Source organism: Crassostrea angulata, chromosome 5, assembly GCF_025612915.1.
Source record: "Crassostrea angulata isolate pt1a10 chromosome 5, ASM2561291v2, whole genome shotgun sequence".
NCBI lineage: Eukaryota > Metazoa > Mollusca > Bivalvia > Ostreida > Ostreidae > Magallana > Magallana angulata.
The window spans coordinates 32,626,403-32,637,695 of NC_069115.1; the positions used below are offsets into that span (position 1 = coordinate 32,626,403).

The following is an 11,293-nucleotide window of genomic DNA, read 5'->3' on the forward strand; positions in this document are numbered from 1 at the left end:
AATAGTTGGTTATCAGCAATAGTAAATTGTTTATGATGCCAGTAGCTGTGAATAATTTATTGCTTTTTTGTGTTGTAGGCTGTTTCAAATCCTCAATATGCTGCCAAAAAGAAAATGAAGAAAAATTTGGCCAAAAGGGAAGCCAAAAAGAGAAAGCTAGAGGAGTTCCGAGTGTCAAAGAAAATTAAGAAACGCAAAGTGAAAGACATGGCTTTTACGTCTTGATAGACATTTGTTTTAATGTGATATCCTAATCCTCTATGCAGCTTAAGATGGTATTGGGACAACTCCATATTGTGACGTACCGGGTATTTTCTATCAAATTAAACAATAAATTCAAGTATAATTTTATGAATATTTTCTCTCCCAAAATTGTTACCTAACAGCTAGCGGAATTGGTTAGAGTGTTCATTACAAAAAAGTCCTGAGTTCGAATCCCGCTGGGGTTTTTAGCTCACCTGAGCCAAAGGCTCAAGTGAGCTTTTCTGATCACAATTTGTCCGTTGTCTGTCGTTGTCGTTGTCGTAGTCGTTGTCGTCGTCGTTAACTTTTCACATTTTCATCTTCTTCTCAAGAACCACAGGGCAGATTTCAACTAAATTTGGCACAAAGCACCACTAGGTGAAGGGGATTCAAGTTTGTTCAAATGAAGGGCCACGCCCTCTTTAAAGGGGAGATAATTGAGAATTATTGAAAATTTGTTGGTATTTTTCAAAAATCTTCTTTTCAAAAACTATTTGGCCTGAAAAGCTAAAACTTGTGTGGAGGCATCCTCAGGTAGTGTAGATTCAAGTTTGTTCAAATCATGGTCCCCGGGGGTAGGGAGGGGCCACAAGAAGGGGATCAAGTTTTACATAGGAATATATAGAGAAAATCTTTAAAAATCTTCTTCTCAAAAACTATTAGGCCAGAAAAGCTCAAATTTAAATGGAAGCATCCTCAGGAAGTGTAGATTCAAAATCGTTCAAATCATGGTCCCCGGAGGTAGGGTGAGGCCACAGTGGGGGGATGAATTTTTACATAGGAATATATAGAGAAAATCTTTAAAAATCTTCTTCTCAAAAACTATTGGGCCAGAAAAGCTCAAATTAAAATGGGAGCATCCACAGGTAGTGTAGATTCAAATTTGTTCAAATCATGGTCCCCGGGGGTAGGGTGGGGCCACAATTGGGGGATTAAGTTTTACATAGGAATATATAAAGAAATCTTTAAAAATCTTCTTCTCAAAAACTATTAGGCCAGGAAAGCTCAAATTTGAGTGGAAGCATCCTCAGATAGTGTAGATTCAAGTTCGTTCAAATCATGGCCCCCGCGGGGTAGGGTGGGGCCACAATAGGGGGATGAATTTTTACATAGCAATATATAGAGAAAATCTTTAAAAATCTTCTTCCAAAAAACTATTAGGCCAAAAAAGCTCAAATTATAATGGAATCATCTTCAGGTAGTGTAGATTCAAGCTCATTCAAATCATGGTGCCCGGGGGTAGGGTGGGGCAAAAATGGGGGGATCAAGTTTTACATTGGAATATATAGAGAAAATCTATAAAAATCTTCTCCTCAAAAACAATTAGGCCAGAAAAGATCAAATTAAAATGGAAGCATCCTCAGGTAGTGTAGATTCAAGTTTGTTCAAATCATAGTCCCTTGGTGTAGGGCGGGGCCACAACGGGGGGATCAAGTTTTACATAGGAATATATAGAGAAAATCTTCTTCTCAAAAACTATTAGGCCAGAAAGCTCAAATTTGAATGGAAGCATCCTCAGGTAGTGTAGATTCAAGTTTGTTCAAATCATGGTCCCTGGGGGTAAGGTGGGGCCACAATTGGGGGATCAAGTTTTACATAGGAATATATAGAGAAAATCTTTAAAAATCTTCTTCTCAAAAACTATATGACCAAGAAAGCTCAAATTGGCGGGTATTAACCATCCTCAGATAATGTAGATTCAAGTTTATTCAAATCATGGTCCCTGAGGGTAGGGCGGGGCCACAATGGGGGATATATTTTTATACATAAAGAAAATCTCTAAAAAAATCTTCTTCTCAAAACTATTAGGCCAGGAAAGCCCAAATCTGAGTGGAAGCATTTCCAAATCGTATAGATTCAAGTTTGTTAAAATAATAGTCCAGTGGTATGGTGAGGCCACAGTGGGGGATGAATTTTTACATAGGTATATATAGAGAAAATCTTTAAAAATCTTCTTTTTAAAGACCATTTGGCCAGAAAAGCTTTAACTTGTGTAGAGGCATCCTCGGGTATTGTAAATTCAAAATCAGAGTCCCTAGTGGTAGGGCGGGGCCGTGATGGCAGTTTGAATTTTTACATATACAATGTATAGAGAAAATCTTTAAAAATATTCTGGGAAAGTTTTTCGGTCCAAAACTCAGTACTTAGTGTGAAAGCACAGGTTATGCAGATATAAGTTTGGTGAAACCATGGTGAAACCATGATACCCTAGAGAAAAGTGGGGCAACAAAATGGGGGGGGGGTATATAGGAAAAGAGAAAAATCATCTTACAGGTACAACAAGAAAAGGGGCTTGGTATTTACCAAAAGAAAGAGGTGGATAAAAATTGGCAGATTTTCAATTTTTTTAGCAAGATCTACTGTACTTAGTTAAGATATTTTGATACTGTAATGCTAATTTGATCAGAATTAAGGCAATTGTTGCTCAGGTGAGCGATGTGGCCCCTGGGCCTCTTGTTATAGTTTTTACCATAATTTCCTAAATATTTTTTTGTCAAATATTGTAAAATTTGAATATTTTTAACCAGTGAGAGTATTTTGATTGATATAATGTACTTTTACCCATCGACGGATGTCCCATATCACCTTATGAATAAGTTCATTCATATTAAGTACAAAATTTTAATACAAATCTTGAACATGTATATGTTTATTGTATATGAGATACATACTCTTCAGTTTACTTGAATGTGTTGTTTGTTACTTGGCTGCTATGTTATTTCAATGACTTTGTTTAAAGCTACAATGATTTTATTGTTATGAATACTTGACAAAGTAATACATAATAAAAGACTGATATTTTGTTGAGTTTTTTTTCTCAGTAAGAAGTAAAGTATTTTAGAAATATTATTCTTTTACAGTTGTGGATTTTTGTAAATAACTTAGATTTAGATTGAACATGAAATAAATGTGTGTAAAACAAGTAATCCCTTATATAAATGCCTCTTAAAAGTTCAGTTACTTGATCCTACTCAGAAAATCACTGGTTCAGAAAGAAAAAAGAAGACATTGATCAAACGTTTTTAGTTATGTATAAAACAACAGCTTCAGACAAGAAGTTCATAACATGTAGGCGTAAAACTTTAAATATAACTGTGATCAAAGACATTGTTGTACTACAAAGATGAATTGTAAATCTGTCTCGACATTTTTCGACCAGCTAGAATTCGCAAAATGTTCATTAAAATGATTAAATCAAACTTTTCAGGGCACAAAAGCTAAAATTAAGGTCGCAAAAAATCTTCAATAAGGCTTAAAGCTCAAATATTAAAACGCGAGTTTTCATAAAAAGTGCATGGTGCACTCTTGGAAAACACAATTAATAAAAAAAGGATCGCAATATCTCGAGATACTTTTTTCGGTGCACTTCGATGATAATATAGATCCACAACTCTAATCTGGAGCAATGAGAATAAAACTAATTAAATACAATTAAAATTTCCTGTTTTTTAATTTATGGTGAAAATAAATTATATCCTTCCGTTTTTGCAAACATGACAAATGTAAAATTCAATTTCAGCAGCGCAGGGAATTTTAAAAAATGTCTTGATTTATTAAGGTCCTGAATTTCAAAAATGGGAAAAGCCAAATGGGAGGTATTTCAGAGACATTGTAGTGTAGTGTAGTGTAGTGTAGTGTAGTAGTGTAGTGTAGTGTAGTGTAGTGTAGTAGTAGTGTAGTGTAGTAGTGTAGTGTAATGGTGTAGTGTTGTAGTGTAGTGGTGTAGTGTAGTGTAGTAGTGTAGTGTAGTGTAGTAGTGAAGTGTAGTAGTGTAGTAGTGTAGTGTAGTGTAGTAGTGTAGTGTAGTAGTGTAGTGTAGTAGTGTAGTGTAGTAGTAGTGTAGTGTAGTAGTGTAATGTAGTAGTAGTGTAGTGTAGTGTAGTAGTGTAGTGTAGTAGTAGTGTAGTAGTGTAGTGTAGTAGTAGTGAAGTGTAGTGTAGTAGTGTAGTGTAGTGTAGTGTAGTGTAGTAGTGAAGTGTAGTAGTGTAGTGTAATGGTGTAGTGTTGTAGTGTAGTAGTGTAGTGTAGTAGTGTAGTGTAGTAGTGTAGTGTAGTGTAGTAGTGTAGTGTAGTATAGTGTAGTAGTGTAGTGTAGTGTAGTGTAGTGTAGTGTTCGCCTCATTCTTAAAACACGAGGCCAATTGGCCTTAACGGTCACCTGAGTAGCATATAACCCATACAGAAACTTGTCGAGGAGTCTCATACATGCATCTAATTAATTAGGATTCATACTGGAGTAGAAAAATTATTAATTTGTAATGACGACCACCTCCCTGCCTGAAATCTTTCAAAAAATACTGTGAAACCTATAATTTTGGCGAAAAACAGAAAGATCTGGTCTACAGAATCATGATTTCAGTTGTCTTTTCAGGTGTGTGGGAGTAAAGAAGATAATTTTTTAACATTATATGCATTAACACCTAAACATCCATTTTGGCCCTGCCCTAGAGTCAAAACCCATCCTTGAGGGGACATAAAATTTCAGTAGAGAACTTCCTGGTAAACCTATTAGTCAGTTTTTTATACAAATGTGTGAGAATAGAGAAGAAAATTTTTAAACATAATATGCATTAACACTTTTTTGTCATATTGCCCCCCCCCCCCCCCCCCCATGTCCTGAATCCCTAACCCAGGGGCCATGAATTTCACAATTTACGTAGAGGAGTTAGTAGACATCATAACCATGTATTCAGTTTTTTGCCCAAATGTGTAGGAGTAGAGAAGAAGATTTTTTAAAGATTTAATACATTTTTACTATATGGCCATATAGGCCCCACCCTAGAGCCTGAACCCCTAACCCAGGAGTCATGAATTTCACCATTTTAGTAGAGGCCCTCATGGACATCATAATCATGCATTTAGTTTTTAACAAATATATATGGTAGCAGAGAAGAAGAATTTGTAAGATTTAATACATTTTTGGGGAGTTAAATTTAATCAACTCTCTTATGCAGTTACTAAGGCAAACCGAAAGTAAAACAGTGTTTGGACCTAAGCACAAATCAACACAGCTGACAAAATTTAGTTCTAATTAATAAATTCGATGTATTGAGTTCTTAAGCTTTGCTCTTCAAGGAAACTCATTTATAGATACCTTGTAAATAGTCAGATTGTAAATGTTACGAACAATTTAGATATTTTTTTGAAGTCGTACACTTTAAGTATTCCTACGCCAGAGTTCAATATAGTCTCGTTCAACCAGACGCTCGGCTGTCTCCGTAAATCTCCGACAAGCATAGAGTCTCTCTTGCTTCTCGGAGATTAACGGATACAGCTGAGAGTCTGGTTGAACAAGACTACAGTTCAATTTTGCTTGGATCCATACAATTTCTCATAACTATTTCGATTACTGATACGTAGTTTGATGGATAATTTTTTGAATTTTACACAACATGATTGATATTGGGTTTTCATATTGGGTATAATCTATACGACGGACGAAAACGGGGTTTACTCAGATGACTTAAAAAACAAAACAAGTGAAATGTTCTTATTAAGCTCTTTTGGAAAAACCTCAAGTTATCGATATGAAAAGATTTCTCGTATATTATCAATGTGCTTTAAAAACAGGATTATAATTGTAAAATTCGAGAAGATAATGTCCGCGGTACCAAATACATGTGTACCTGGAAATGGACTACCTAATTGATGCAAGTATAATTTTGATCATTGCAATAAGTTGATACATGTAATAGGTATTGTATTAGATTGTGAAATAATCTCTGGTGTATTGGAATATTTTAATAATCTTGCTTCAAGAGGATTATAATCATCATTCATCAATAGATCTAGACCTCATATTTGTAATATTTGAGCATAAATTAATATTGAATAAATAAAAATCTAAACCAAAAATTAACTGTTTCTAACAAATTTTGCTTTTCTTTTTACTTGAAAGCTAACACCACTACTGACTGCTGCAGCCTTTTGCCACGATTCCAGCGACTTGCAAACGATGACGATTTTCCGAAAACTCAGCCTTTGTAACTGATCCATTTGCTGTAAAACATAAAATGAAATAATAATGATAGAAGTATACTGTAGCATACAATGTACGTACGTATATAGGAATGTTAAGAGTCTGTTGATGTAGGTGGAAAAATGGAACATTTAACGCGGGGCCGATAGAACACTGTATAACATCGACAGAATTCTTTAGATAACATTTAAAATACGTAAACGAGCAGCTTATCAAGTAACATAATAATGTAAAATAATGTAAACTGTAACATTCAGTCATATTGTAGAATCAATTTCATAGGAATGACAGATTTGTTAACAACCAGCGACAACCATTGTTAACAACCATTTCTATGAAATGAAAAAAACCCTCCTTTAATATCATGTTATAGGAAGGCTCATCCACCATGGATAGCAAATTCTTTGGATGAAATAAAATTAAATTAAACTTTGAAACTCTCGTATTTTTTTCTACCATACAGTGTAGCTAACCAATCCAGTAAAAATATCATTGTGCAAAATAATCAATAATAAACACTCTTTGATCCTTACTAAGTACATACATAGCGAAATACTTTTTAGACTATAAACTTTTGGACTACTATTATTTAAACAATAGAATGCTTTCTTTGGCGATTCATTCGGGATATGAAGGTAGCTACATTGCAGAAAAAATACATAACCCGCGTTAGCGGGTTATGTAAATTTTTTCTGCAATGATCTCTACCTTCATAACCCGAATAAATCATCAAAGAAAGCATCTTATTGTTTATATTAACATCTTTCTTTTAGCCAATTGATAAATTGATTATGAAAAGTAAGTAAAATTCACTAAATTACTGTTAATGTACGTAAGTACGTTAACTAAAAGAAACAGCCAAATCGTCTTCTGTGAGACTTTGAGTCAAACGTCGTCATGATTATTTCGTGCAGTCCGTGATTTTTCCTAAGCAGTTGTAGGTCTCGACCAATCGATAAACTGGGCGTGTAGATTTCAATCTGGCTGATTCTATGGAGCTATGAATTAACTATAAGTCTCCGTAAGAAATAGAGGGAATAATACTTGGTTGATGTAAATATATAAATATAACTGCAGTTCTAGATCTTAACGCATATGAAAGACGAACTTTCCTACTTAGCTTGTAATTGTTTCGGTGCCTCGTAATTAGCGAAGTTGACATTTTTTGTTATTATTTCATCTAGCGGAAATACGCATGCTCATAATTACGAGAGGGAGTTGTTAAAAATAGAACATGGATATTCAAACCTCCGAAGTCTGATTAACTTTGGAATTTCCGACGATAAAAAGGGATCAATTAACGGAATTAAAAAAACCGCTTTCCAAGCCTGCTTTTTTCATATTTAAAGAAAAGTATACTGCCTTGGCTTTGTAATCTTTTCATTAATATAAGATGTATTTAGATAAAAGATTTTACCGTCAGAATCCATTGCAGCGAGAACATCCACTTCCTGGGAATCCGCGAGGTGCCTGAACCCTGACGATACCTGCTGCATTTCATCACGTCAAGTTAATTAATAGCATTAACTTCAATCAAGTGTCGAGGAGCAGATGTGAATGGCTGTAATTTTTAAAATGTTTTATTTTTGTAACAGTACATCTAACATGTAGTTTGCTATCGATGACGGACATGCGCAGGAATCTATAAACGGACAACCACACAACACAGTTTATGAAATAAGGGTGAAAACCAGTTCTAAAATAAAATGACGATTTTTAAAAATAAATGTTTTTATAATAATAAGCTGATAATGACGATATAAAAAGATAAACAATGCAATAAAAAGTGTTGTCGAATGTATGGTTTTCGAGCTTGTCTTAGATGGTCAAGCGACTGGCGTGCTGGCCGCTCACTGCAAGGAGAAAACGCCTATACATGTATTACATTTTTAACGTACAGTTCATGTAAACAGAGCGCTCATATGTCTGTTATAATTGTACTGTACAATTTATCCTTTCCTCAAAGTTGTACTATACATGTTCAATGTCCTTTCAAGTGTTTGGCTTCAAAGAAGCTTAGGATACAATATAATAACATGTGAGGCAAGTTTTATCACAATAATCGTTTATTTCTGGCCATTGACAAAATAAAACCAAAAGGAAAAAACGCTGAAAGCAATCTGCGCTCTAACGGAAAGCAATAATGAAAATCTGTTGAGTTTTTTTAGTTTAATTATAGTTATCACTATTATAATCAGTAATTATATCAGAAAGTGTACTTGTGTCCTTTACAAAGAATTAAATTATTGAGAATCATAATTTGTATATGACAACAAATTTTGATTCTCAATAATCTAAGTTTTTGTAAAGAACACTTGTTTCACAGTTGTAATGATAAGTAAACATTGCCCGGAGTGTTACTCTCCACAAACAATCGTTTGTAATTTTACATCAGTATTATAATCAGTGAGATGGGGAAATTTGTCCGCTATTTTTCCTTCCTGAATCCCAAACACTCTTTAAAGATTAACATGCATGCGGACTTGCCAATAACAACCCATTGAATTTATAAATATGCATCATTATGTTTTCACAGCAGCAGTGGCGAAAAATTAATCAGCAGATAAGGACCGCAACAGATTGCAACATGCCGTAAAATGCATGCTGAGTTTATGATGCTTTTGGTATAAATTAACGGTGCAAATTGCCTTCAATTGTATTAATAAATATCTAGAAATTTGAACAGAAAACATGAAGTTTGAGTTTTAGATATTTTTACAGTGAACATGAATGTTAATGATATGACACTGGCGTCGGATATGATTTGCAGGCAAAAGTGTAACAAATCACGTAAACAAACAATTAAGACTTATTCTAACACCAAAAAAATACTCGGAATAAAGCGCGTACCTTTCCAAAAGCGTATAACGTACCGAACAGAACTGATTTTATTTTATTTATGTCAATACTTGTGTTGTAACAAATTGAGAAATTTGAAAAGCTTAATGTGCACATACTTAATGTGTAGTGCCCTCGACACTTAGTTTTAAAATAAAATACAAACACTGTATGAACTTGCATACCGTTTTAGAATGTGCTTTACTATATAGTATATGTTGTGTTTTTTGTCAACGCTACAATGCGTAAACTACATTTTATGTCAAAATTTTGCAAGAATTTTCCATGAAAATGCTGATTACTCCAAAAGAAGTAAAGGTGCAACAGGAGTGAATTGCTATTCAATTTGAAGGTTTTTGGTCACTTTAATGATTTTCATGTAGTTTGTCATCATTTATCGTTCCATTTTGTTTTCTACCAAGAACGTGAAAGTCCAAACAAAGATCAAGAGATCTATTGTAAAAGTACGAAAGGGTTTTGACATACCGTCGATTTGGCCAAGTACACCGTTTGTACGTAGTTAAATACCAGTATTATCAGTAGAAAAAGGATTGTATGTTTTTTTCCTTCCGTAATCTGTTATGTCTATCCCAAGCGCTCGTTTATTATCAACATGCGAACGTGCCACTTGAAAACAGTCTACATGTATCTATTGAGTTTTACAAATTCTTATAATAATGGTTTTCACTGCAGCAGTGAGAATATTTATCACAACATAAGTACCGCAACAGATTGCAAACTGCCGTAAAATGCGTTATGAGTAAATGGAGTTGTTGGTATAAATAAACAGTGCAAATAGCCATCCAATGAGTTAATGAAGATTTAGAATTTTGAACTGAAAGCATGAAGTTTGAGATCGCTGTGTTGTTGATCTGTTGCTTCCAATGTGTCCTCTCTGGATGTTGGTGGTGGCGATGTGCACACGTTGGCAAGGTAAACGTAGATTACAACGTAAAAGGAAAATTAATCGAAATTTCATCAAAATAAGCTTCAGTCTATGAGCGGGTTATCTGGTCAAAAAATTCTTTTTAAAACCGGTAAAATATTGTAATGCAATTCAATATTTAGCTCATGAATAAGCGATGTTTACAATGAATTGAACTTAAGAGGAAACAAGTAGAATCAAAGAATAACCATTGCTGTTATGAATAGGGTTCGACTGAAAAAGAGAAGAAAACGAAAGCCTCGTTGCCATGCAACTTTGAACTTTTTGACCAAAACCGAGACGGTGTCATCAACATTGAAGAGTTCGCCATGAAGTCACCGGGAATGGACAAGACTAAATTACAGAAATTATTTGACACAGTTGACAAAAATAGTAAGTCTTTATTTCATTTGTCAACAACGTTTATAGAATTAAGATGCAAGAATTATTAGCTGACTTTGTTGCATGATATGGTACGTAAAACCGCCTTGTTTTTTATTTTACTCTAGCTAGTGACCGCAACCCACTTTTTTGCGCAGCAAAGATTTTTTTTGAAATTTACATACAAAAAATTAAAATAACATGGAGTTGCCCCCCCCCCCCCACTTTTATGGGACCATATAAAAAGTTGAAGTTAAAGGTATACTACTCCCCCGGAATAGGATTTTCAGAATTTTGGAAAGCAACACTTTTTTTTTGCTTGCTTGTAAAGATTTTTTGGATGAGTCTGCCCGCCTCCCCCACTTTCATAAACGATGGCGCGCTACGTGCCTGCCGTGAACAAAATCTTTAAAAGTTAAAAACAAAAATTGACCGATTCACATTTCCGAAACTTCCCAAACTCTTCCTAAATTTGGATGATATTGTTTGCGTATTTTTGAATTTCTTTTCGGATAATAAAAACACGGGGTTCAACAAATAAGAAAAATATATGAGTGTAAATGCAATAAATATGTATACATAATTGTTTTGCTTTCAAAATGTACAACATCAATAGAACTTACGTTAATTTTAAATAGTATACTGTAATTGCCTTATCTATTTTGATAAAAAAGTATTTTACTTTTTTTCAGAGAATAAACTGATTTCATCCACGGAATACAAAGACGGATTAAAACATTTGCATGACCAAGGCCTACTCGGATCTTGTCACTAAGACACTTGAATTTGTCACTGCAAAACTATGAACGCACCACTTGAGGAAAATAAAGGATGGTTGAACTAAAAAGCTTATCTGTAATATGAACGATGAAATGCAATTTGTTAATATAAATGAGTCTACATGTTTTTAAAAGTCATGCATCCAA

The 11,293-nt window shown here is 34.2% G+C and overlaps 2 protein-coding genes across 2 annotated transcripts in view; both read left to right on the top strand.

Moving 5' to 3' along the window:
- The window catches only part of LOC128183809 (small subunit processome component 20 homolog), a 37,407-nt gene extending 34,361 nt beyond the window's left edge, over positions 1-3,046 (top strand). Inside the window, exon 62 of the mRNA XM_052852965.1 lies at positions 79-3,046. Within this exon, the coding sequence (XP_052708925.1) occupies positions 79-225 (147 nt within the window). The 3' untranslated portion in view covers positions 226-3,046. The remainder of the gene's footprint in view (positions 1-78) is intronic.
- A 6,794-nt stretch (positions 3,047-9,840) lies between these two features.
- Positions 9,841-11,293, top strand: LOC128186164 (uncharacterized). Its single transcript, XM_052855913.1, has 3 exons — positions 9,841-9,994; positions 10,214-10,379; positions 11,060-11,293. Exons 1-3 carry the CDS (start codon positions 9,905-9,907, stop codon positions 11,140-11,142), a joined length of 339 nt encoding a protein of 112 aa, XP_052711873.1. The 5' UTR covers positions 9,841-9,904; the 3' UTR covers positions 11,143-11,293.